General features: G+C 37.4%; 1 protein-coding gene across 6 annotated transcripts in view; it reads right to left on the bottom strand.

Annotated features, from left to right (window-relative positions):
* The window catches only part of NPAS3 (neuronal PAS domain protein 3), a gene marked incomplete at its 3' end in the record, with an annotated part of 622,106 nt that overhangs the window by 311,886 nt on the left and 282,776 nt on the right, over positions 1–27,444 (bottom strand). For 4 of the 6 annotated variants that reach the window (XM_082485382.1, XM_082485383.1, XM_082485385.1 and 1 more), the window contains one exon: positions 162–244. In XM_082485382.1, the coding sequence (XP_082341508.1) occupies positions 162–244 (83 nt within the window). The remainder of the gene's footprint in view (positions 1–161; positions 245–27,444) is intronic. The other 2 variants (XM_082485384.1, XM_082485387.1) reach the window with 1 other exon arrangement.

Below are 27,444 nucleotides of genomic sequence, written 5' to 3'. Positions count from 1 at the left end.
TCCCTCTCATTAGCATTCTACCAATCACAGGCTTTCTAAAAAGAAGGAAATATGAGCCTTAAAAAAAAAACCAGTGTGCTGACAACAATACTATTCAAATTATTGGCAGAAACATGACTAGCTAGTTATTTTGATTTTTCTTGGAAAAGCCACTTATTTACCTGTAAAATATGACTTCCCAAATGTGATTCAAATACTTCAATGGCAAGGGCACTGGGACTTCTCCTGCGCTGGGCACCTATAACTGAACGAAAAACAGTTATGTTGCAAGGTCTGCACATTCATTTCTAAGGCACCCCTGATCATATCATTTGACATTAACTACTTAAATATGTTTTACATTTATATACCAGCGTTAATTTCACATTTGCTTGGCATATAGTAAATAAAATTGATGTGTCATTTTCAGTGACTCAAATTTGAAGGATAAAAGATTAGGTTTTTTTTAATCTATTTAAATGTCCAAGAATGCTGGAAATAAATCATTTATTCAAATATATCCCAAGTCCCTGTAGAAGGTTATTTTGTACGTGGTTATGACAGCATGCAGAATGCAGTGAAAAATACTATTGAAAAAGAGGCTACACGTAATGTAAATGTTTCGAAATGTGTGGATAAAAACTAAATATTACTCAGGAATTAGGAAGATATGAGAGATTTATCTGAACATGTTATTTATCTTATTTGAAACTGAAATGAAGTAAACACATGATTAAAAAGGCAATATTTGTAAATACATCTGAGGTATCGAAGCTATTGCTAAGCTTAGGGAAGTATTGTATTATCCTAGATATCCACGTTAGTTGCTGGAATAGGTAATTGAAACTTCATCTTCTACATATAAATTGTATAGTTAAAAAGTACAAAGCGAGTAATAGGCAGTTATATTTCAAAGGCAGCAGTGACTAAAAAAAAAGGCTGAGAAATCATAAAACTAATACTTTGTTAAACTCTCAACGCCAGGACCACAAAGCCAGCAATTGAGTCTGAGCATAACCAAATGTAGGCATCTACTGCAAGCTGAGGTTTCTTCTTAGGTCCAGGCTGTCTTTGCCAGGTGACCAGAGAAAGCTAGAGCACTGAGAAGAGGGCACAGAGCTTCAGGGACCTTCCCTCCCATTCCTGTTTTAGTGCCAAAGCCAGGCATGTCCACAGCAGAGAGAAGAGGTGAGGTTCATTCTGCACCCTTTTAAAGTGTGTACAAAAACATTTACATCCAAAGACCCCAATGTTCTAATGCCTCTGGAACAATCACAACACTAGTGCATCTTTACATATTGCTCTCTTTACAACACACGATAAGAAAAATGAATACCAAGGATCTACTAAAAGTAGCAGAATGGATGACAGCCATTACTGAACAGGCTAATTTAACACCAATGAAAACAAAATATAGAGCAACAATTTCTTAGTCTTCTACGATACTGGCTGCCAAACATGATATCAGTACGAAAAGATAAATGCCAAGTAATGATAGTCATATTGACCTAAAAATGTAATATCATTCCTTATTGATGCTTCATGCAATTTCCTTGCAGGAAATTCTAAGTTATTTATATTGGGCAAACAGGTGGCTTCATTGCTGACAGATTCAGACAATAGCTCATAATTACAAATGGTGACTGCTGTAGAGCCAGTATTTTCTAAGTCCTCTTTTCTCTGAAGGTATTCAAGGACATAGATGCTAAGAACTTAAGAGAAAAGTCATCGTCAAGACTTCCGCTTTACACTGCAACTAAAGTTGGTAATAGACCAACGGCTGTATTTGTTTTTTTTAAAAATTCAGTTAGTATAATGACTGACCAGACATGTCAGCACGATATTATTCTTTTACAAGTTTTAGGTAGTTAGTCATATTTTTCTGTATCAGCTTTCTGATTCTAAATAATTTTGCTTTTCTTTGCATTATTTCATCTTTCCTGTAGCTGTAGCGATGCCTACTATAATCAGCAATACTTATTTCATGAAAAAAAAATAAAAGCACATTAAATTTTCTAGCAACTTAGACTCCCTTAACTTTCGTTTTTTTTGCAGACAGACTTAAAGATGATCCTACTTTTGTCCTTACTCTGCCTCCAGATAAATTATCAAACATTTGCTTAAACTGCAATTATACCTATATTTCTGAGAGAAACTTTGGCTTTGGTTGGACTAAACAAAATATATAGCCCTGTAAAGATTATCAGTATTCCCATTATGGTTGCTATCAGTTAGCACTGTGCTTTGTACAGTCATTTCATTACAATCTACCAGAAATAAAAAAGGAAATTCAGTTTTGGGCTGCTAGGCAATGCTTCATAGTAGTCTCCATCAGAGCATTGCAAAAAGCAAAAGACCCCGAAAAAAACCCACAAAACCTCCCAGAAATCCTTTAGGTCCTTTCATTCTTCCACCTGGACTGTGTTATAATTTCCACACATTGTCTGAACACATCATCATTTGGAATTTGACTTCCGATTAGTTTTCTGATTCCTGCCCATATCCTTCCTTTACCATCCCCTATTTTAAAATGTATCCATTACATATTGAATCCAGTTCTATGATGTTTATTGTTAATCGCAGGGTTTTTAGCATGTGAGTATCATAACTTGAATAAAGCACATGAAGACAGTGCAACACTTTTAAAAATATTATTTTTAACTTTAAATTATGTTTGTAGGTAAGTCAGTTCTTCATACTTGGGACACTCACAGTCCTATAGCTTAAATGAAAACACTTCAAGGTCAGTGAGTTAACTAGAAAACATGAGAGGGCCAGATCTTAGCTTTAAAATCTGTCAATTAAATCCTCTATTGATGCCTGCATCCTAGTGGCTGGTATACACATAAACAAATACCTCGTGGTACTTTCATGCCATTCAGTTCATTGACGTTTTTATAGCAGTAAAATTCTTGGATTTATGTCTCTTGCACTTACTCAGGTGATGTGGGGTTGTATAATGACAGGTCCTAATTTTACAACCAGTATAAATACGTTACACAGAAAACCATTATCCTTCTGGTAGCCTTGCTGCAACTCCTTTTTGGTAACTGAATAGATGTTAAATATGCACTTTCTGTATTTCATTCATTTCCCTATCATTCTTCACATTTTGAGGAATGGGACAAGAATATTGAGATAAATATGAAGTAAGGGAAACAAACTTATTTTATTTGATCTTCTGACTTTATTGCCTCATTATTTTACTTACTCAAGCTTTCAAGATTTCTTGATACCTATCTGCATCAGAAGAAATACACTATTTTGGGTATACAAATGCATATCACATTGATACCTTTCAATAACATGGCAATCTCGCAGTCCAATCACAGCACAAAGCCTCTTATTTGTTCTGAATGGACTGTTGGCATGACAATAGATGAAAGGAAGACACAGACTGGAACAGTTGGATTAAAAAGCAGGCCACAATGTTATTTTATTCTAAAATTTCAAAACATAAACTATAAATACTCAACTGGTTTCCATCACACAAGCCACAGCCACTCATCTCTAAATCTCTTACCCTGTGGATGGAACCATCAGCAGCCACAGCTCAGCTGCTCACAGAAATCTTGGAAAGCAAGGGATTTAAGATTTATATCACAACATCTATAAATCAAAGTAGCTCAACCACCTTCACAGACCTAGAGGTGTGGATGCTCATCTTTTAAAAAGATGTGGATTCCATTTTAAATGCAGACTCTTTATAGAAACAAAATACTGCATGCATGAAATAAGTTTCTTCCTTTGAGTAACAGGAAGTAGGGGAAATTAGGATGGGGAGATGGCTGAAGCGCGTGTACCAAACTGCAAGAGGAGTCACAAAAGAAACAAGTTCCAAACCCAGGTTAAATTCTTCTTCCAAACTTCCCTTAGTTTAGTGGAGTGATCAAACATCTCTAAATAGGCTTTTTCACATGTGGTCATATTTCCTACTGTCTACCTTTAATTGATAAAGTTTAAGGTTTGAATGCATAATTGTTGTGCTTAATCAGAAGGTTGACTGAACCAATATTTGTATTAAATATTGACTGTTAATAGTGACAAGATGATAGAAAGACTGTTTTCACACATGCACTTTGTAGTGCTGGAACAGAGGAATCTGTCTACTAAAATCTTTTACTTTCCACGGCATTGGACCATGACTTTACTATGCAGACTGACAAGTCTATTCCTGGCATAGGGTTATTCCATAACAAGCTATTAACACAGAAAAAAATTTAACTGTTCACTAATTCCTCTTTAAATTTCCTCCCTCAATGACTAATCTGGCTATGCCTGAGGTGAACCACATCCCTTTCAGTGTGTCTTGGGGGCAGTCTAAGCATGCTTAATGCAATCTCGAGAACATTCGCAATTGTGCTAGGAAAAGTGGGAAAGGATGGAAAAGAAAAATGTAGACGACCTAACAAAGATTTCGACACGTCCTGAAGAGAGAGGATTTCCTCTTAAACTCACTTCTAAGCTACTGGAGCACAGAATGACCAAAGACTGACGATCACTGTGACTTTCTACTAGTGAAGACAGAGTTCTAATTAAGCAGAAGCAGTATTCCTCGATCACTAGGAGTGAAAGTACATATCACCAGCACAATAATCAGTTCCTCCTAAAATACTTTTGTGAACCTTTGCATGCCACCTTTCAACATAAATTAGTTTTGTGGAAAGTTTGGTAAAATTCAGACCAAGAGTTTTTAAATTCTGTTGCTTTGATAATAGTTTTAAAACTGGTTTTAAAAACTATACTGAACTTTTTAATTCCCCTGAACTACTATTTACTTATAATGGCTTTTTCTCAATTAACCTCAAAATCCTTATTTTTTTATTTCATTTTTGTTGACTTTTCTGAGCAGCATCTCTGTATGCTTGGAAGCAGAGGTCCAAGGTGTAGGGCCATTCCACTACACCCTTTCAGGTAATCTGCTGTCTGAAGAATTATAAAAAAACAGAGCCCACATTTCACTTTTTTGATCTTGAAGAGCTCTAATTATGACTGCCAATAAAGTCAGACTTTAATTAGCAAAGCCCGAGCAGATCTACATAAATATGAAAGTTTATAAACAATCCACCAAAAAGAACATTATCTGTTTTATTCACAAAATATGTAATCATATCAGGCTGATCACATAGAAGCTTCACATTGGGTTGGCTAATATTTCTCCCTGTAGGTATCAACAAAATACATGATCATTTCAGATGACACAGCATAAGAAGTAGCGTTGTCTGAATTGTCTCAGATGACTGTATGTGCAAAGCAGTTCACCACGTGAATGTGGCTATAATTACAATATAATTTCTAATAATTTGCCTTGGTCTAAAGTAGATTCTACATGAAAATGTACCTTTTGTTATTTCTAGGAACAACCCTAAATACTCATGAAAGAACAATGCAGGTGAATGTGATAATCAGAGTGGTTTTACAGGAAGAGGTGAGATGTCATCTTAAAATCTTGGGGCTTTCCTATAAGACATAAAAAGTAATTTGGAAATGCTTAAACGCAGTGATTTAGAAAAGACAGGGACACTGACTGAGGGGCTAAACTTTACAACAGAAGATGCAATGTCAGGGAAGGACAAAGTGTAACCAACGTTAGGTTCAGAAAGAAAGGCCAGTATCTATGTAAGCTAAGATGCACAGAAGCTTTTTTTTTTAATTAATTCTTTTACTTCATAGTTAATATCTTACGATGGATATGCTTTTTTCTCCGTTGATTGTTCTTTGTTATCCCATTTATGACTGATTCTAGGTTTTGAAAGAAATCTCCGGCAAGAGTGAACTCCTCTGCCTAACACATATGTTGCGGACAGAAGGCATAAATGATATGTATTCAGATCCTGTTTTAAAATGAGATGAACAATAGGCAACCAGCATGAAGTAAGCGGAGATTTTGCCCTCTGATTTGGAAAGGGTATCCAAAGAAATTAAATGATGTCACCAGTCTACCTTACCATCAGCCATCATATGATCCAAAATTTAGGTCTCTTACCCACCTTCACAGATGGGAAGAAGAAATAAATCTCAGATGGAGTTGCAGCATATGTGGAAAGGTATTTTATCTTGGTTTAGTAAAGCTATGGGAATCATTAATGCTGTGCCATTACCAACTAAGTATCACAGCAATAAAGTATCAGAACAAATTTGTCACAAAGGACTAAATGTAAGATGCATAATGCAATATATGATAATCAACTTACAAAGCTAACAGTGACATTTCAAATCTATATTTGGGGGGTACACGAATGCTTATTATTCTAGATGTCCATCTTCCGGTCACTGGTACAGAGCATGTATTCATTACTGGGGAACCCATTGTTGAGAATGAAAACCAAACCTTCCATGGAATAGCAAAGTATTATCACGAATATACTGGTTAATTAAAGAAAATGTTATGTAACACAATTACAGGTGTGTTTTATTATTTCCAGTAGTTCACCTATGATGCTTTATCAAAAGCTCCAGGAATTGAAAGAATTTTTGGTAAAATTTGCTCTTCAAATTCAAGTTGGTTAAAACTTTTAAACTTTTTAAATAGCTTTTTTAGTTTCAGTAACTTAAAATTGATCAAATTAAAACGTCAAAAAAGCAGAAAGTACTATATCACTTGTTAATTGGACCAGAATGAATGGATTTGAAGACACATAATGTGTACTCCCCTTAAAAAAGATACAAAGTGAATGGAAAAAAGAACCTAGATAAGTGGCTGTCTTAGTGTAAGTTTTCATCTATTTTATTAGCCTGTTCCTTTTCCTTTCCCAATTATTTTCATCTGGTTTATAGGTCTGCTACTTCCCACAGGATTTGTTCTTTGGAGGATGGGGGTAGGGTGACTGGGAGGGGGAGACAAGATTTCTTAGGTCCTAAATATCTCTTTTTTTTCCTTTTCTGAACTTCTTAAAATTAAACCCCCCAATGAAAGTTAAACACATCTTAAAAATAAGTATATTTGAGATTTTTATGTTTTCTAGTTGATAACTCAACTAGCACTGTTTCTTAATTAGCACTTCCTTGCAAATTTTAAGAGTTTATTTTAGAGATTTTTCTTTTCACTGTGAAGGATGAAGTCTTTGCTGTGCAAGAATTTCCAGTCATCTAAGCAAAGAGAGTTCTCCATCTGTGGCTGGGGGCGGGAGCACTGGCCTTTCTCCCACGCTGTAGTAGTTACTATAGGAACTATTGTGCCTCCTTCAAAAGGGCTACAGACAGGGTGATTAAAATTCTTGATGGGAGAACCCCCACTCTTCTCCTTGACAATGAAATTCTTCAGGGAGAGGGCTAAGCCTCCAGTTCAAGAATGGCAGCACCTGAGGGAGTGATGTGGCAGAGAGAATCACCACTGCTTTAAATTGAATCACAGGGAAAAAAATACAAGGGCCTGCACTCCTGCATTAATTTTCTTCCCCTCTCACGAAATACAGGGACATCGGCCAAAACTCCTGAGAAACAGGAGATGGAATAACTTCATGCAGCCTCCACCACGTAAAGGACAATGCAGAAAGTAAAGCACAAATAATTTCCATTAAAATCAATAGCAAGAGAAGCAATAGAACTACCCCACCCCTAAAACAGTTAAGGGTAAATATTAACATTCACTCTGGCCATTAGCTTCTCTGTAAGGCAGCAAAATGCACTTTGACACAGAGGGGAGGGACCACAGTCTCTGATACAACTGAATTAGAGCTATCTCCCAGAATCAAACTCGCTTTATACTGGTCGTTTTACAAATATTTACAACGTTGTCTTTTGTTCCCAAAAATCTGGGAGAAGGAAGGATTTATACAGAATGTAAGAATAACAATTGTGATCCTAATAAAGACTGTTCACTTATATTGCACTCTCAGAAACAGATATAATAAGAAGCTGATAACTCCAGTTATTCTTCAACCATATATCAATATTATTACATGGCAGCAGTCTTAAAGAAGAGAGAAAAACGGCTTTACATTTCAGTCCAGAAAGGATGAGTCACAAATAAGGGGCAATGTGAAAAGAAGCACAAAAATGTTTTGAAAACTGTCAAAAAATTAGATGGAATAGCTGAGAAAGTGCTGGTGGAGACAGCTGCAAGTAAAAGATGCTTTAGATATTACTGTAGCTTTAATGAAATTGGGTTCAATAATTAAAATGAGATAGGAGCTTCCCAGGAAATGCAAGTGCTGTAAAGAGATGGGGAAAAAAGTCTAGAGAAGTACAGAAGAGAAAGAGGCAACGTAGAGACAGATGTGTGAGGCAAAGGAGAGGGACACACAAAGGTGGGGTGAATTGAGGGCTTAAAAACCTAGGACTTTAGCAGTGTTTTAGATGAATGTCCGCTCTGCAAGATTTGGCTCTACCAGCGGAAAAATGCATAAACATTAGGATAGCATGAAGAAATCCCTTAAACCTCAGTTCCCTGCAAATGAGTGATGAGTATGGATTACTTATTCAGATATAACAGTAAGACACTTAACTGGAGTAATAGTTCTATTGTCTTATTTTTAAGCTAGTATTAAAATGCCTCTGGGAAGAAAACTGCTGTCGCCCCTTTCCAGCTTCAGTGCTACTGAAATGGTTAGTGTCACTGATTCTGTTCTCAGGAGGAGGACAGGGTATTAACATCAAGTCAGAACAGTGTTATATAGTGTCAGACTATACTTGCTGGTAAAACTAAGAGGCCTACATCTGTTGTCTTGCTTTTTTTTCCAGTCTGATCCCAAAGGTTCATGTTATGACATTTGTAACATCTGCTACAAATGCGGAGGTAAGTCAGGCACAACCTTATTACTTCCAATCTAACGCTCCATCCATCCACAGGGCTTTCATATGCCACTAGTATGTCAAGGGGACCAAAAGCTGTTCGATCTACATGAAGCAAGGTATAATATATTTCTGAAAGTCAAGAAGGAAAAATCTTGCTTTGTTATGTCTCCCCTTTTTTTGTTGCCTTAAATCTTGGCAGTGTTATTTCAGAATCTTCTGTGAACAAAACAGGCAAGCTGCTCTTCCTTACAGCCAATACAATTGCCTTTTTATGCCTTAGACAGTGGTGTGTTGAAAATGTGCAAGCTGTGATTCGCATTCTCCCTGTTTTTACTAACACTGAAACATATCCAGCTTCCCCCAGCTAGACCCTCCTATACAGAGGTCTGCTTTCTTGCATAGCCCTCTTTTCCTTACTTGCTTCTCCCTCTGTTTTGGTGGACTCACTGCATCATTTTATGGACATACAACTTTTTAATGTGCTCAGTGGAAAAATGCAACTCCTGACAGACAAAAAATACTTGTTTCATCTGTTGTAACAAAAAAGTAAATGAATAAGGAAAACAAATAATAAGACGCTTTACAACTAGCATTCTTTCCATTAGCTTCTCATTACTATTGGTAGAATAACAGATGTGAACTTCTATTGATATATCCCCAGTACTTACTTGAAGATTTAAATACTTAATTGTTAATGGCCTAAGATACCGTATGCTACGAGGGCTATGCTGTCACTGCCAAGTGTGGTGCTAAGGCTAGGCATTTCACAACTGTCTGCGCAGGAAGCCAACCGTTTGCTATATGGCTACAAACGCCCACTGAATTTTATTAAGAAATACATATAACCTCTTCTGACATTAAGTGGAATGTAATTTCAGAAACTAACAGCTTTAGATGCTACTGAACTAGGTAATGTGTTCAACACAGTATCAGACACCAATAAAAAGACACATTTCACGTTTGATATAGTCATTTAAATCCTTAACAAGGGCTACAGAAGACTGCACGGCAGCAAAGGAGAAAGAAAACCCCGCACCTGATGATGTAAGCAGTTGTAGGTTTTCGTCACCTGCACTGCTAGCATAGTCACTTTTTTCTGTCATACTATCACAGGCTAAGTAAAAGGAAGCCCTCCAGCTAAGAAAAACACTGGAAAAGAACAGACACCCTCCCCTTGGGAAATGTAGGGGTCATATTCACCACTGGAATACAAAATACAGCTATGATATAACCAGACAATTACTGACTAATGCATCATTACTCTACCAAAGTAGGCGACATACTGAAACAAATCCAAGTGCACAGCTATTTAGAATTGTTTCTGGTTCTAAGGTGAGTTTAGGTCTTTATTACTTTTACAGACTTGGTTTTATGACTGGTGGATTTGTTTGTGGGCTACATGCCTTTTTTTCCTGCAGTCAGAAAAACTTATAATGAAGATTCATAAACGAAGTGAGACTGGCTACAAGTCTGCAGTCAATCCACGTTTTTAGGGAAGAAATCTGTACCAGTTGCCAAAACTTAACCGTATAATTAACTGAGGATTCTGGTAAGAACCAACTGTGCCACCAGTCAATTAGTTTTACTTGTATTCCAGCTGCTGCTTCTCTCTGTTCATAAGGGAGACTGTAAGAAAACGCAACCATTAAGAATCTGGTGATTTCAAAAAATACCTGAAGAAATTTAAGGAGACTACCAAGACTAGCTGCCGCAGAACTGTAACAAATGCTTAAAATCTATTGCAACTGGTTCTTAATTTCTCACTAGGAAAAAAAAAATCCAGAATTTTTCACCAAGAGGTCTTATAAGAACTAAAATAGTATTTCAGAATTGCTGAGGACTGAAAAATGACCATGCACATGCTACACCAGAAATCCCCCAGTCCTAATGAAGCAGTCTTCAAGGGAAGCGGTCATTCACATCAGAATACTGGTTAAGTCATTACAAGTGGGACATGGAACCACTTGTTTTTAAAAGCACTGCTGCTTATAAAAAAAGAAAGGATCGATCCAAGCCCCTGTAGTAAAGGGAAAGACTTTCCAGCACTTTGGATTGGGTTCATAATATAAAAAAAAATTACTATTTGTAAGAGTCTATTTCAGCAGTTTTTAAGGAAACAGAATCTCTTGGAAATCCCAACAACTAGTAAGAAGAATAGTTAAATCTTTACTGGAAACAGTGATATAGTCTTTAAATCTTTGCTCGGGTTAAAAGAAGTCATACAATTCATGATGAATAAGCTTGAAAATAAATTAGAAATAAGAAGTTAACATATTTTCTGTTATTATTATTGGCTCCAGCACACGACTGGTGTTTCCGCTTTTATATGCGGTAGGATCTTTTTAAATAGTCATGTGAGAAAAGTCCAGTTTCCTTCACCTTTGGAGAGTGCATACCATGGAAAACTTTGATCAGAAGACAGCCAAAATAGTTATGGAAGTGAGAGCTTAGTAATGAGAAAACAGGAAGCAAATTCTCTACAGCCAAAGACAATGTTGTGTGTAGGCACAAAATTCACTTCAGCAGAGTTGCATTCATTAGCATCAGGAATTAATTTAGCTCAAGATTCTTTCTGCAGTGTGGGAAAATATTCCTTTCATTTGATTATGTCATAGCTAAGATTCACACTTGCTACCTGAAAAAGTCAAGCCTGTCCCACTGTAAGACAAGAAGGAAGGAATTCACAGTTCAAAATATACTTTGGACACCTTAACCATCAAAGTTCGGGGGGTTATTCTAGCCAGATATTTTGGTATTCTTTAGCAAATGAATTTAATGGCATCAGAATTCATTCCCCACACAGTACTTGAATCAGGCATGGACACAGATGGTTATCTCGACTTTGGGGGCAAAGTTTCCTTTTGCAAGATAACACTCTTAAGTGTTTAAATCAGCTCGTTCTCACTTTCAATGAGCACTGACAAATATAACTCTTTTTTCTTTTTTTTTTTTTCTTAAGAGCTTTACAATTATACTGATAATGTATTGCATTTAGATAGTTTCCCAACAGTTATATTTTATTATACACCCACCAAACCTAAGGTAATAGATGTATGCATTTGATATAAAGAGAAATAATTTGCTTGATATAACAGTTCAGTAGTCTGTGAGCTGAGATTTTACTGAAATAACGTCCTCGAAATTCTGTTCGTATTTTGTTGCATTGCAACATTGCCTTTTAATTCTTAAACATATTATTTGTCATGCTGCCTCAGTCCAGCTGAAGAACTAGATTTTCACAACTATGCAATTTGTAACCAAAGCTCATTAATTCAAACGGAAAACCCCCTTTTTTTTCTCCAGAGTATAACACAATATGATACTTAAACTAAAATATAGATTTGAATGAAGACTGGTCAAACCTAACGCAGAACATTTTTTTCCTCTCCTGTCACCCACAACCTTTATAAACCCTGCAGAAAAACTAATGAGTAATGCCTGACACCGACATCTTCTTTTCTTACTTCTGGTGACTTCCTGGAAGACAGTTTGTATTCTGATATTTTTCATTATGAATCTGCTAGCTTAAGGGCGTTTTGGATTATTTTAAATTGTCTGCTGTACATCAAACAACATCTTATTTTGCTAATGATACCAGAAAATCTGAGAAATTTCCTTGTAAAAAATACATTTCCACTCAACAATGTTATAGGAGGACAAGTCAGAAATGCAGTAAGTTATTTTTTCTGAATACTGACAAACAAGTCTTTCAACACAAAGGCTTTGCCTTACAAATGCAATATTATTGCAAGGTATATTGTACTTCTCTCCACAGATAAGATGGAAAATGCACTTGAAAATTAATTATTGAGCAAAACTGCCCCGACTTTTCCAAAAGTATCACTGAAAAATTCTGTTTCAAACTTCTCTGAGAATAATTCTCACATAATAGTGACTCTTTCTTCTATAGGAAACGAGGAATCTGAGGAATGAAGAGGCACCTACATGGCTGGAAAAGACAGACATTGCTGTGACAGATGTCTTCTGAAGTGAATGGTTTATTTTGGTGAGTGATGACTTCAGAAAAAAAAAAAGTGACTTCTTTATAGATGAAAGGAAAAGTGGATGGCAGAAAGAATAGACTGAAAATCAAAACACTTGTAATAAAGGAAACAATATTTTGAAGAATGTAAATGAAAGGAAGAATTAGGGATAATCTAAACAGAATTTTAAAGCTGTGCCCTGTTTACAACCCTCCCAAAAGCTGCATGCAGAAAAGTTGCCTCCACTGCAGTGTTAGCTTAAGGTGCAGCTCCCATGCTGGCTTCTACTTCACCCCTGTTCTCAAACAGAAACCTCTAGCTCCACTGAGGCGAAGTTTTGAGTTCACTAGTTAGTTGACACTTTAGATGGCCACTTGAGTATTGCTGACACTGGAGCTAACAAGGCAACAGGGGCTCAACTGCACTCTGAGCTGCATATACAACACACCGGTGTTGCTAATGCATTTGTTCTGTGGGGTTCAAACATCCTTTTGAACCACTGGCAAATAGTACCTTAAGCTGGGCTGAGGGTATGTCTTTACAGTAACAACATAGGCAAATGTGGACTAGCTGTAAACGGGTTAACATGGCCACGGATAAAGGTCTAGCTGTGCTAAAAAAGGCTATGAAACTTTCCCAAGAAGCAAGATAAAATAACTTTTTCATCTCTGTGTTACCAGGGCTGGGCTGCTTCCAGTCCCTGAGCTAGTTTATCCTGCTGTGTAAACATCTTATGTCTAAAAAAGAATTGTTAACTGATTTTTAATTAATTTTTTTGTTAATGAAGGAAAACCCATTGTACAAAAAATCCTGGAAAGGACTGAGTGCACCCTTTTTCCATGTCATATTTTCTTCTTTTACACTACTTCAACTCATGTTTTCTTTCCACACTTTTCTTCTTCCCTTAATTTTCCTATTTCACACTAGTGTATTTGAATTGACACTTTCAACCACACGTAAGTTCATTAGGAGTAAGAAGTTCATTGTGACCTAAAGCTGTGTTGTGGGAGATGAAATGGATCACTTTCTCAGGCATGTGAAACTTCTGAATGAAAATACTGAACGAGATTTTTGTTAAGTTGAAATGACTGAACAATTTAAATTTACTCACTAAACATGTACACGCATCCCCCCATCCCCAAACCCTATCTATCACTAGATGAGGTTGCTCAAAGTCCTGTCCAACTTGACTTTGAACACTTCCAGTGATGGGGCATCCACAACTTCTCTGGGCAACCTGTTGTCTCACCACCATTATTGTAAAATATTCTTCTTTATGCCCAATCTAAATCTACCCTCTTTCAGTTTAAAAACATTGCCCCTTGTCCTGGTATGGATTTATGCACACCAGCCACCATAATAGGGTTTGACCCTAGGATCCTGCAAAATAAAGTCTAAGTAAAGGTTTCCAATCCTTCTCTTAGTTCCGAGTTTACAGCTCAAGCTGGGTGCTAAACGAGACTAGTCAGAGAGAAGAATACAGTTAATCAAACAGCCTATATTCTAGAGTCTATAACAGTCCTGTCACTACAGCCCCTGGTAGAAAAATCTTCCTCCGTCTTTCTTATAAGCCCCCTTTATATATTGAAAGGTGCAATAAGGTCACCCTGGAGCTGTCTCTTCTCTAGGCTGAACAACCTCAAATCTCTCAGCCTTTCTTCATAGCAGAGGTGCTCCAGCCTTCTAATGATTTTAGTGGCCCTCCTCTGGACTCACTCTTACAGGTCCGTGTCTTTTCCTGTACTGGGGATCCCAAAGCTGGATGCACTACTCCAGGTGGGGTCTTCATGAAGGCCAGAGTAGAGGAGGAAAATCACCTCTGTTGATATGCTGGCCATGCTCCTTTTTACGCACCCCAGAATACAATTGCCTTTCTGGGCTGCAAGTGTACATTGCCGGTTCATATCCAATTTTTCATCCACCACTATGCCACAAGTCCTTCTCTGCATGGCTGTTCCAAATCAATCCACTTGGTCTGTACTGATAGTGGGGATTTCCCTGACTCAGGTGCAGGACCTTGCATTTGGGCTTCTTGAACTTCATGAGGTTCACACGGGCCCATTCATCTGTCTTCATCCTTATTTCTTCCTCTGGAACCATGTGAATGATGGGAGGTGGCATCAGAGCACGACTTCAAGTAACACTGGGGAGGCAACATGCTTAATTTGGATATTCTTGCCAGTAAGATCAACAGGCAAGAGACCAAGCAGTAGCACTTGCTGATTATACGCTTTTGCATCTGCTGACTATCCCATTTGAGACTGTTTCTTACTCCTAGGTCATTTCACGCTAGCTCTTGTACAACACTCCCAGTCCACATCATATTTCCTTAAACTTACTGAAAACTATTGTGCCTGGCATCAAACCTTTCTGGCAACTCTCGGTAATATTTAAACTGATTTATTAATTGTTTCTGAATTTTGTCCTTCTGTTTACTGAAATAAAATTATTTTGCTTTATGAGTTTGACAAATTTAAGAGGATGTTTGGAGTTGACTTAAGACAATGACTTTTCTCTAGTCACTTACTTCCAAAAAGTAAATAAATAATAAGTAACTATTTTCCAAAACTGTGAGTGAAGTGGGTCTTTAGCAATGCCTCCAGTATGTCATGCTTTAATCCAAAAAAAATACTTAGATATTTCATTTTAAATTTAAGCACATTGATAAATTTACCGCAATATTTTTAATATCGACGCTCATATGGGAATATATAGGAGTATATTTTAAATAGTGTGCAGGGTAGATGCCCATTCAAGTTCAAGTAAAATCTCTAAATCTCTCCTTTCTCCATACTGTTCATTCAATAAAGAATGTTCTTCGTCAAGAAATGGTATATGGGCTTTTATGACTTTTGAAGAACTTTTGGTCCAAAACCAGTTTATAAAGGACTTATTTAATAAAGATGGGGTTTGATTCCATGTTTTATATTGCAGTACTGCACATAATTGTGTGTTTGATAACTTGTCATAATATAACATTATCTAAACTAATAAATGATTCATAGCTCTCAAAATATCCTGTTACGGATGAAGTTTAGCAGAGAGAACAAGATTTATTTGAATTTGAAGTTAGAACAATTTTGATGGTATTTAATCTTTCTCAACATACGAAGATTTATTGCTCCATTCTTTGTCAAATAATGGTTTTCTTATTTAAAAGAGAGCCGCTGTTTCAGTTTAAAATTCAAAAGAAACACAAAACTCCATGGAGCCCCTTGGAATAACTTGCCAGAGTGATTCCAAGATTGAAATGCACTAACCCAGATACTCCCAGCCACATAATAGTGTAGATGTAAAGGTCTAGATAAACAGAGGAAGACCCTGGAAACATCCCCCAAAGCCTTCTGTCCACTGTATTCTGCAAGCATGATTGACTGTGTCATGTTTATTGTTAGCCCATCTGGACAACAGGTGCAGTACTTAATGGCCACAGTGTATTTGATTATTGACTAGTGAATATTTCTGCATGACACAATAGGCTGCAGACTGACCCTCAGTAACAAACAGACTTCCTACCCATTTCGACATTCAAAATCTCAAAACAAAAAAACCACAGTTTTAAGATTTTAACCTATCTGGAAGTTTGGTACAGAGCTTCCACATAAAACTCACATCCATCAAATACTTAGCTTGGCAGGCTTGTATAGAGTCTATTAAAGGAAAAAAAAATAAAAGGTGCATGAATTTCAAGCTTGGGGGCTTCTAATTACCTCGTGCTTAAAGTTTAACTACAAAACGTAGATAAATTGCTGCACTAAAACCACAGAAGATCCTCCACCCGATTTGGGCCAATGTATCTAAAGCTCAGCGATGCTGATCCCAGGGAGACTTTTCCACTTAGTCTTCAGAGAATTCATTTTGGACCTGTTTCTAATGAGTATATAAAGGATTACTTGGATGTTTTGGTAAAGCTACCCAATAAATTAATCAATCTGAAATTTTATTAGCCGCAAAGCATTACAGCGGTCATATAGCTGAAGAACACTGAGGGAATTGAAGGCATATTAGTCATTTATTTAGGCAGATACCAGAGATCAGTACTCAGTACAGGCTGTTAGTTGTAACATTAAGCTAATTGGCTAATAGTTGCAGCAGTTCTTATAAGGTTTTTGTACTGAGAGGTGTGACCCCTTCTTGAACCAATTTATGTAAACCCAGAGGGAGTCCTAAATTTATTCCAGTTTCATGAATGCATGGTCTGGATTAAGAAACCAAAAGCAAAAAGAGTATGCATAAAAACCACTGTGTCAACCAAACACCTAAAATTTACATGCTGTCAGCTTGAAAACTTTCTGTTTAACAAATTACTTGAGATAATAAATGTTTAAAATAAATGTAACAATTTAGTATTAAAAATGTTCATATTTCATCCAGTGCACATTGCGGGGCTGTGTTTTTTTTTTCTTCTCAACCATACCTTTGGCTATTTATCTAGTTGCAAACTTTTATAGATGTGAAATATTTTAAGAAGTCCTTTGGAAATGGCCTGAGGTAATTTCAGACTTAACAGACCCTGTCCCACCAGAGCTCATTACAGTGAGTTTTATAACAAAGTACCCTCTACTTAATTTTCAGAGCTTAGCCAAGCGTACTAGAAATGCAGCTGCATTAAGTGCAATTAATGGTATAATAAAAGCAGTGGAGGGCTGTTTAAGACTCAAGAACCAGCAGTAAACAGGGGCTCCATATTCTCTAACAGTCAGTGATGTGTCAAAGTGCCAGAAGTGTGAGATTTCCTCTGCTGGGGAAGGAAAAAAATGAAGCAGCGTGTCCTGTTGGGAATAAAAAAAAAAAAAATCTTCTGTCCTTCAACAAGCCCACAAAGATAGAGTGGAAAAGGATAAAAAATTATTCCCTCCAGTTATGCCACTAGCATCCCCCTCTCTCTTTGAGCAGGAGTCCAAAACAATAAACTCATATTCCCACCAGTGAAGAAAATAGGCAAATTCAATTCCATAAAAAGTGAGACTAATAGTAAGTGACTCATATAATACACAGAATGATCTGTGTTTCATGACTAACAAAGTTTACTGTCAAATGACAGAAAGGTAAAAGAAATATCATTTTTGTCACAGGAAATAATAGCAGCTTCTTATTTAAAATAAAACCACCCACAATACAACTGGGCTATTGACTATAAAAGCTCTGCAACAGTTAAACATGGAATTATCTTGATAACTAAACCATCACTCCTGGAAATTAAATGAATTCTTGTATGAAACTAAAAAAGAAAAAACACGTTAAAGACAGAAGAAAACCAACCTCTCTTGACCAATATCTAATAGAAGACAACTGACTTCTGAAGAAATGAGTGACTAAGTTCTTCTATATGGGACTAATCTTTTTTGTTGTTGTTTTGGGGGGGGGTTGTTTTTTTTTTTGTTTGGTTGTTTTTTGGTTTTTTTTTTTTAACCTTGAACCTTATTTTCATGTATTTATCTCAACTATTTACTTTGGCAGAAAAAGACCTCTGTACTCATACCGATGAGCAGTTAATTCATACAAGTGGTCCTTCTTATTCACAGAAAGTAAGTGGCTTACAACCTGGCTTTATGGTAAAATTTCACAGCACAAAAGGGCTTGATTATCCATAGCCTGAAGACATCATAGTCATTTACTTTGCACACAGTTGATTTTTTTAAAAAATAAACCTTTACATGAGTGCCGAAGGTAGAAAAAAAAATCTGATTTTGTACTCTGCACAGGAATAACAGATTTCTAAATTGTGAAATAAAAACAATTTCCAATTTTCAGTGCATATATAGTGTCACACAGAAAAGCAACATGAAAGGATGCAGAATTTCAAAGTATCTTCTCCCAATAATAGATAAATGAAGTAGACCAGCTTTTGTTTTATGCTTCCATTTTCTAGCAAAAAATACACACTAAGTATATTTTGCTTATCTTTAAACTTGAGTTCAGTTGTTAAAGGACATAGATAATAAAAAAAAAATATATATCAAAACCCCTGTTATTTGTGGACTATGCTGCTAGTAATATCCAAGTTAACTCTGGGTGAAGATCCTATGCATGATCTTAGAAATAATCAACAGTATGTAGAAAGACAAATAAAAATTACTTTGACGGTAGATCTCATTACTGACTCAGAAATAGGTAGAAAAAATTAAACACAAGCATTTTTCCTGCTCAAAAATCATATAAATAGGTCTATTTCTGATGTTCCTGTTACCCAGTACTATCTCCTGAGTTATGGAAACATTTTCAGTAGTCATTGAGTGTTCTCTCTTGCCTATTTCCTCTCTTAGCTGAACCTCTCACATAGGGGCTGTGCCTCCACGAAGGTTGTTTAGCTGCTGACTTCAGATCTATTTATTTACAGCATTCTAATGCATCTGTCATTTTCACAGTAGCATAATTCTGCAACCATCACTTCAATATCACGAGAAAGTAGCATTGTTTTTATAGGCTTAGGTAGACCGCAGAGAAAAAATTATACTGTTATTTCAGTAGATTATTTAATTGTCATTCTTGTCTCCTGTTACTCTATAAGACCACACAAAAGATAATGTATCATTTTATATTGTATTAACATATTCTATGATGTAATTATGAAAAATTTTAACTTCCTCTCGGTAAAACACTACAGTTACTGTTGAAATAACGACAGTGGTGTGGACAGTGCTGACATAATAATAATAAAGTCTAAGTACATTGTTAGTGGTACAAATTTCAGTAAAGACCAGTGACTAAAACTGAGACAGTGGCACTAGAAACTGAAACTATAGCTAATAAAAGGAATTTCTACCTCTGTCATTAAACCAAGAAATGATGGTGTAGCTTGACTAAATATACATAAAAAAGGTAACATCTTGCTGTTGCCAGGAAAGTCAAAATAAGCAATAAAAGTGATTTTCTGGCAAGTGATTTTGGATTTTCTTCAATATTTTGCTAACACAAAGAAAGAAATGTCTCAATAATTTCATTCCACTTTGGAGATGCCATGGTGCATTAGGGAAATCAAAAGAAATCTCAAGATGGAATGTGTATTATTTGAAGGGCATTACAGGTAGTGACAAAACTACAACCTTGAAAGCTACTAGGAAGGCCAAATAACCCAGTTTCCCTAAACTTTTGGGAAACCTGAACAGCTAAGTGTTACAGAGCACTTGCAGGGACAACAGTATGACTAATTTACCAGGGAAAACTAGACAGGTGTTTAGAAACAAAATATGGAAGATGGAACTGCAATTTTTCTGAGAAGAAAGGGAAAGAGATAACAGTTATTGTAAGAAAGAAGACAGGGAGGATTCCTATAACTTGAAAGGGAACCACATAAATATGACATTCATAAGTTGAAAGAAACTAGATGTTGAAAGGAACTAGGGATTGGAAACGCGGCAGAATCTTTTTCCACCAAGTTGGAGTTTGAGTTAAGCTCACATTTCTACTTGAGAACTATGAAACAAGTTGGTGATCTCAGAGCAGCTCTCAGTGGACAAGCATATATCAATAACAGCATGCTCTTCAGTTCCTCCTGCAACAAGGCAAGGCAAATTGACCAGTCTTAGAAGTCAAATTCTCAAACCTACTGATACTTCATTGTCAGGTTTGAACGCACCTATGAAACAATGAAGGAAAGAGCATGCTAGAATTTTCCTTTTAAAGGATAGCTAGCCATGAGAAACAGCTGACCTAACATCCTTTTGTAAGAAGTAAAACAAAATAACCTGGGATAAGAAGAAAATATTTTCAGACTGGCTGAATGAAATGCTTCAAGGGGCTAAGATGCAAATTGAAAATCTATGTCAGTAGGTTAGGATTTACGAGAAATGGAATGTGGTCTCTCCTCCTCTTCTCTCTTGCCTTTATCTCCTCCCCATTATGATTGTTTTGCAAAGTTTGTGTATTCCTGGCCATGGCTGGGGAGGTCCCTGCCTGTTCAAAGAACAGCTGGATCCAAACTTGGCTGACATGCTAAATGATTTCTGTAAATTTCCATATACACTCACAAACAAAAAGAACAAAACAAAAAACGCACACAAACCTGGATGCCAAATTCCTTAAAAAAACTTATTCAAGGAAGATATGGATTTGATGGCTGTGTGGGATAGCTCACAAGTAGCAGAGATCTTACTTATCCAACTGCAACACAAAATAAATGTACAGATATTGGCACGGAAACAAAAATTTCAGGACTGAAACTAAAAATAAAAATCCAGGCATAAGAATAAAAAACAGAATGAAAGAAAATATGTTCCAGGCTTAACATGGATAATATAATCTCAATATTCTTAATACAATGATGATCACTACACTGAGCACTGGGAACCAGGTCAGGGCAAAGAATAAAAGAAAATTGTATTAATCACAATCTCCAAAGGCAGGCCATAAAAGCCATATCACACACACTGAAAAATAATTCATTAAACTATATCCCAGCTGGAAGTAGAGAAAAACAAACAGAATAAAAAGACACTAAGCAGCAGGGAGAAATAAACTTTATGGAACTGTCAAAGCATGAACAATAGGGGAAAAAAAAAAAAAGAAAGAAACAATAAATGTGTCTGGTTTATTGGTAAAATAGCCACGTTAGGAGAGACGCTAGAATTAAATTTAAAGCAAAACCCGAGATATTGAGATAATGCCAAGCTTGAAGTATCAAAATTATCCTATTGCAGTTCAGGACATTCAGTACTTCCAAATTGTGGTTTGGCAGTACCTTACAATGAGAGAAACATCACTAAATGCTAATCATTCATGGAGCATCAGGCACATCTCTTCAGAGTTATGTACCACAAGACGAACTGAAAGCGAAAATGTCCACGTTTCAGGATCAATTTTTAAAGCAAAAGTATGCATAGCCCCTATATGGGAAAGAAAGAACACTTTCTCTGCTAGCTTGTCTCCAGGTTTGATTTAGTGATGAAAAGTAGTACTTTGCATAAACATTTCCAAGAGTCCTTTTGTAACGTTACATACCTCTTTTTTTCTTCTTGAGGAACAGATGGGAGAAGGGAACACCATGGTAATGCATTCCATTGTATAACAGCATTAAAAATAAGGAGGAATACCACATAATGTATTCTGTTCAAAGAAATTAATACTGGCCGTTTTGAGTCTGCTAGCTAAGTTTACAAAAAAATTGTCCTCTGGTTTTGGCTTCCTCTGTGTTTCTGTACCCCAAAAGCTTGATTTACAATAGTGTTTGGCAGCCACAGCTTACACAGGCTTCATCTGGAGTTGTGTTTTCTCAGAAGAGCTGAAAACGTGGCCCAAACTGTTTGGGCAAAGAGGCACCCAAAGCCACTAGCAACTTTGGAAAATTTCAGCCCAGTCATCTACCAGGTTCTGCTGCAACTGAAGCAGAGATGCCAGTATATGCATACGTATGTATATAAGCAACGTACAAATGGGGGTGCATGGTAAATGTAAATGACATCAATCTTTCCATTTGATCCTCAGTTAATTAAAATCGGTTTTGTTTTACATACACTGAATACAACAGAAGGAGGATGGATTTTTCAGGTGAGCCAGAGGGATTGTAGGTGCCCAGCTTTCAGTAAAACACAGAGGAAGCTGAGGTCTCAGACTGCTTCAGATTCTCTAATGTCAGCGTTAGAAAGTATTAAATGAATTATGTCTGAACATAATTCATTCACCAGTCATTGACATATGACAAAACAGAACTTAAATTATGAGTTAGTGACTTTACTGAATGAAAGCACGTTTTCTCAATTTAAAAAATGCTGTATATCCCGGATACAGTTTTATGAAAGCTCAGGAAGGATCTATGGTAAATGTTCTCACAGAAGACTTGAAGCATTTGCAAATGCCAAATTCTTGAAAGGTAATTCTTTCTCTTCCTCTTTGACACTCTGACTCCCTACTCCATGTTATGAGCTAACGACCTGCAAATTATATCTTTATAAAGCAAAACTGGTTTTAAGCTAGAGGAATGAATAAAATTATATTTGACACAACAAAATTTCTTTCCTCCACCCTCCTTTTTATAACTGAAAAAGAGTCAAACTAATTTAAACTAAATCTGATTTAAAAATCCTGCTGAGTTGAGACTTTTAAATACCAACTTTCAGCCTGGAGTGAATTTTTATGGCTATGTTATAAACACCTGAAAAACAGCAGGTGCCATAGTAATATACAGTTCATGTTTTTATATGATTTCCTTAGTTTCAAAAGTAGATTCTAGTCAAACTGAGGGTTTTTTTTTCTAATTTTAACTTGTTATGGATATTACAGTTCCAACAAAATGCTTACAAGCCAGAAGTAGTTTGGAATGAACACATACGTACGTATTTTATAGTTTATAAAATTATCCAACGGATACATTTACAATTTGGCTAAGATAAGAAAACACTTTCATTAGAAATTCTATGAATGGTGATCAGAAAATGAAACCCCTGCCAGAGAAAGTTGGTTAAACATCTCTCAGTGATGTGTGTGGTGCTTTAATGCACTCTGTTAGAACACTCAGTTCCATAATAATTTCAAGAATCACTCCAGTTGTTTTAAAACAAAAATGGAAGTATTATTTCAGAAAGTGACAAAAATACTTGTATTCTTTTGCTAAACATATGTGGTCTTAATCCTTCAGGTTTGAGAGTTCAACTATTTGGAAGTGCTCAAGAAAATTAATCCAAATCAACCAAATGTGAGAATGCAAAGTGGATTTCTCAAATTGCATTAAACTCTGCTGTCTGGACAATCTCATTCAGAATTAGTTTTGATACCTTCATACCTAATAGACTTGAGAAGGCAAATAAAAAAAATAATAAATAAAATTAATAACCCTGAGCAGGGGTTCCGATATATGAATCAGTACCTTTAGAGTAAAGTAAGTATGAACTTCACTTGCTGTTTGATAGCTTAACATGCACACACTTACTGCAAAATCATACAACAGTTTCTCTTTAAATGACAGATAGTCCTAACTACATGGCACTTCTTGAGGTAAAAGTGTACACCTGTGAGTGTTCCTGTGAAGCTTCTGATGCTGTACAAGTTTACACTCTGCTTTATTTCAAAGTAACTTCTGCGCACCTGTCTAATACCCCGGTGTAGCTTTACTACTACATTCTAGACTTAATTTTGGTATATTTTCCTGACTGAATTGAGACGTTCTATGACTGTATTTTGAACAACTAAAAGACTATATTTATATTAAAAAAACCCTACTGATATAAAGGTCCATTTTTTAAAAAGTTTGCACACAATTTTCCACTCACAACTTCCAGTTACAGATGTAGACAGTTCAAATGCAAATGATCATCATTGCAAATGAAAAAATTTGGAGGATAACTTGCATGTTCAAATGAAGTAACTTTGTGTTCAATTTTTTGAATACATTGGTGCAAACAGTCATCTTTAGGCTCCAGTCTACCAAAGCTCACAAGTACAAGCTTTTCTTGAAATGGAGAAGGCTTTAGATGGAACTGCCTATGAATTTACAACTTCACCATGTATTTCAGAGGCTTCCAGATTAGTACATTAGTAAAATTTCAATATATTTTAAAGGGATTTCGGAGCAGATTCAAAAGGGTATTTGGGGCACCTAAATCCAAAATTCTTGATCCTCAAGAGCTTCATTTAGCTGCCATTGAACCACTTGGAAGTATCCACATACCTCACTTTTTGCTTTTCCATGTTTCCACATCACTGGTGCAGCTCAGCACTCATTTCACACAAAGCCCGTGGCTTCCTGCTACAACGGCAGCTCTCAGTAGGCATGCTCGGATTGTGCCTTCTGCACTAGGCACTGGCAATAAATGGCAGCTGGCTGCCTTTTAAAAGTAATTAAAATAAAATAACATTAAAAAAATCTACCACCAAAATGATTTCTTGATAACCTATACAAGCACTCCTCAAAGGGAAGACTGGACCCATGGCTTCAACTAGCAGATCATCAAAATTACCAGAAGACAACATCCAGAGCAGAAAGCATCCTCTCAAATCTGATGACAACCTGTTGGCTGGAGGAAGAGGGTAGGGATTATTCTTCCAGTATGGAAAATACAGATTTCAGTCTTCCCAATGAGAGATTGGGAGCCATCTCAGGCCTCCCAGTAAACACAGCAACCAGTAGCTAAAGAGGTCTGTGGAGAGACTGCTTATCCTTCTTCAAGCTTGTTTTCAAAGCGACATGAAAAAATTTTCCAAACCTCCACTTTGGAAAGCAGATTCTGTCAGGAGAAGGCAGTGGGCTCTGCAGGAGAGGTTGCCTGGCAGTACGACATGACTGCTGCCCTCAGAGCTTCCTGCAGGTCTAGCACTACCCAACACACTAGCAGGCATGGACGCCATTTTGAGAGCTCAGGCCTACACCTGGGGAAGCCTAGGCTAAAACGGCTGCTGAGGTTATTGCCATCACCTGTACAACTGACAGCTGAGGCACTTGCTTGGCAGCACCTGAACTCCTACCCTTCACAGCCTCGTATTTTAAAGTAAACAGGCAAGATTTTAGCATTCAAGCCTCAGGCTAGAAACCACAGCTTTATGCAGGATGTGCTCAGCCGTCTGCCCAACAGGAAGAGAACGGACTGCTGTGGATGAGAGGAGGGCAGTGGATGTTGTCTATCTTGACTTTGGCAAGGCTTTCGACACTGTCTCCCACATCATCCTCACATGCAAGCTTAGGAAGTGCGGGCTAGATGAATGGACAGTGGGGTGGATTGAGAACTGGCTGACAGATAGAGCTCAGAGGGTTGTGGTTAGTGGTGCAGAGTCTAGCTGGAGGTCAGTAACAAGTGGTGTCCCTCAAGGGTCAGTACTGGGTCCAGTCCTGTTCAATATATTCATCGATGATCTGGATGAAGGGATAGAGTGTATCATCAGCAAGTTTGCTGATGACACTAAACTGGCTGACACGCCAGAAGGCTGTGCTGCTTTACAGCGTGACCTGGACAGGCTGGAGAGTTGGGCAGGGAGGAACCTAATGAAATTCAACAAGGGTAAATGTAGGGTACTGCATCTGGGGAGGAATAACCCCACGTATCAGTACAGGTTGGGGGCTGACCTCCTGGAGAGCAGCTCTGTGGAAAGGGACCTGGGAGTCCTGGTGGACAACAGGATGACTATGAGCCAGCAATGTGCCCTTGTGGCCAAGAAGGCCAATGGCATCCTGGGGTGCATCAAAAAGAGTGTGGCCAGCAGGTCAAGGGAGGTCATCCTACCCCTCTACTCTGCCCTGGTGAGGCCGCATCTGGAGTACTGCGTCCAGTTCTGGGCTCCCCAGTTCAAGAAGGACAGGGATCTGCTGAAGAGGGTCCAGCAAAGGGCTACAAAGATGATTAGGGGATTAGAACATCTTTCATATGAGGAAAGGCTGAGGAACTTGGGTCTCTTTAGTCTAGAGAAAAGAAGAACGAGGGGGGATCTTATTAATGCTTTCAAATACTTAAAGGGAGGATGCCAGAGGGATGGGAGGACTCTTTTTTCAGTGGTGCCCATTGATAGGACAAGGGGTAATGGGCACAAGCTTGAACATAGGAAGTTCCATCTTAACATGAGGAGGAACTTCTTCACTTTGAGGGCAGTGGAGCACTGGCACAGGCTGCCCAGAGAAGCGATGGAGTCTCCCACTCTGGAGACATTCCAAACCCACCTGGACGCTGTCCTGTGCAACCTGTTGTAGGTGACCCTGCTCTGGCAGGGGGGTTGGACTAGATGATCTCCAGAGGTCCCTTCCAACCCTGACTATTCTGTGATTCTGTGCTGGAAACCCAGGCCTTCACATGGACATGGGTGTTAGCATCACTCTCATTAATGCAATGTGAGCCAAGGAGACACATCCTAACACCCTCACCTCCGGATACACCCGGTATCCTGGTAAAAACGCTATCGACACAAGCGTAAGGATTATTGTCATTGTTCAGGCAAATCCAGCTAGGTTGCATAATGAACATGTTAATACAGGAAAAGTGGTAGCCTACATAAAATGGATAGGTTAATAAAGTCCTTCCTATTACCTTTCTCTCCCCGAGTTTGTCTTTGATGTGCCATGGGAAGGCTGAAGAGAGAAGAGTGATTGCCACTAGGGATTTTGAGAAAAAGTAGCCTTCGGCTTAATATAGAGCCTGAAGATTAGGGTAGAAGTATGTAGACTAGGAGAATCTGCTAGCTAAACATTATCACATGTTCATTTTCACTTAAAATATGCAATGTCTTTTTTATTAATGCAGGTTCCTTCAAGTACATGCATAAGTTACAGGATGCAGACATTGATTTTAGGGACTAATATTAAGGGAAGAATAATCACAAAATACTAAATCTGTTTAGTATTAGGTAGCCTGAGATGGCTCCCAATCTCTCATTGGGAAGACCGAAATCAATGAGATCGCTATTTGAAGGGATGCAAAGGTACTTCAGAGTATAATAAAATCGTTAGTACACACAATAATATGGGTTTTGACGAATGGTAAATTTTAAGTATTCCTCCAGAGTTACAATTTGTCAGCTCAAAACCATGGTTAGTCTGAATCATTCAGTTCTTATAAAGCTTAAGTGATCCTCTTCAGTGCTTAAACATGTGCTTACCTTTAGGTATTCATGTAAGCTTACTTCACTTAATGTACAATAACTAAGCACAAGCAAAATGTTTTGCTAAACAGTCCTGAAACAGGACCCTATTAGCATCTGCTGCTATGGCAGTAGGGGTTGCTGGTATGGTAAATCCCAGTTTAACAGTTCTACCAACAACGCTGTGGCCACATGACAGAAGGTGTTATAATGGTACAGCCTTGCTCTGCAGAGTCACCTCTCACAACAAATC

The sequence above is a fragment of the Vanellus vanellus genome (assembly GCF_965231255.1).
Source record: "Vanellus vanellus genome assembly, chromosome: 6".
In the NCBI taxonomy this organism is placed as follows: Eukaryota; Metazoa; Chordata; class Aves; order Charadriiformes; family Charadriidae; genus Vanellus; species Vanellus vanellus.
The sequence above is the reverse complement of the archived record's forward strand: the minus strand, read 5'-3'. Positions and strand labels throughout refer to the sequence as shown.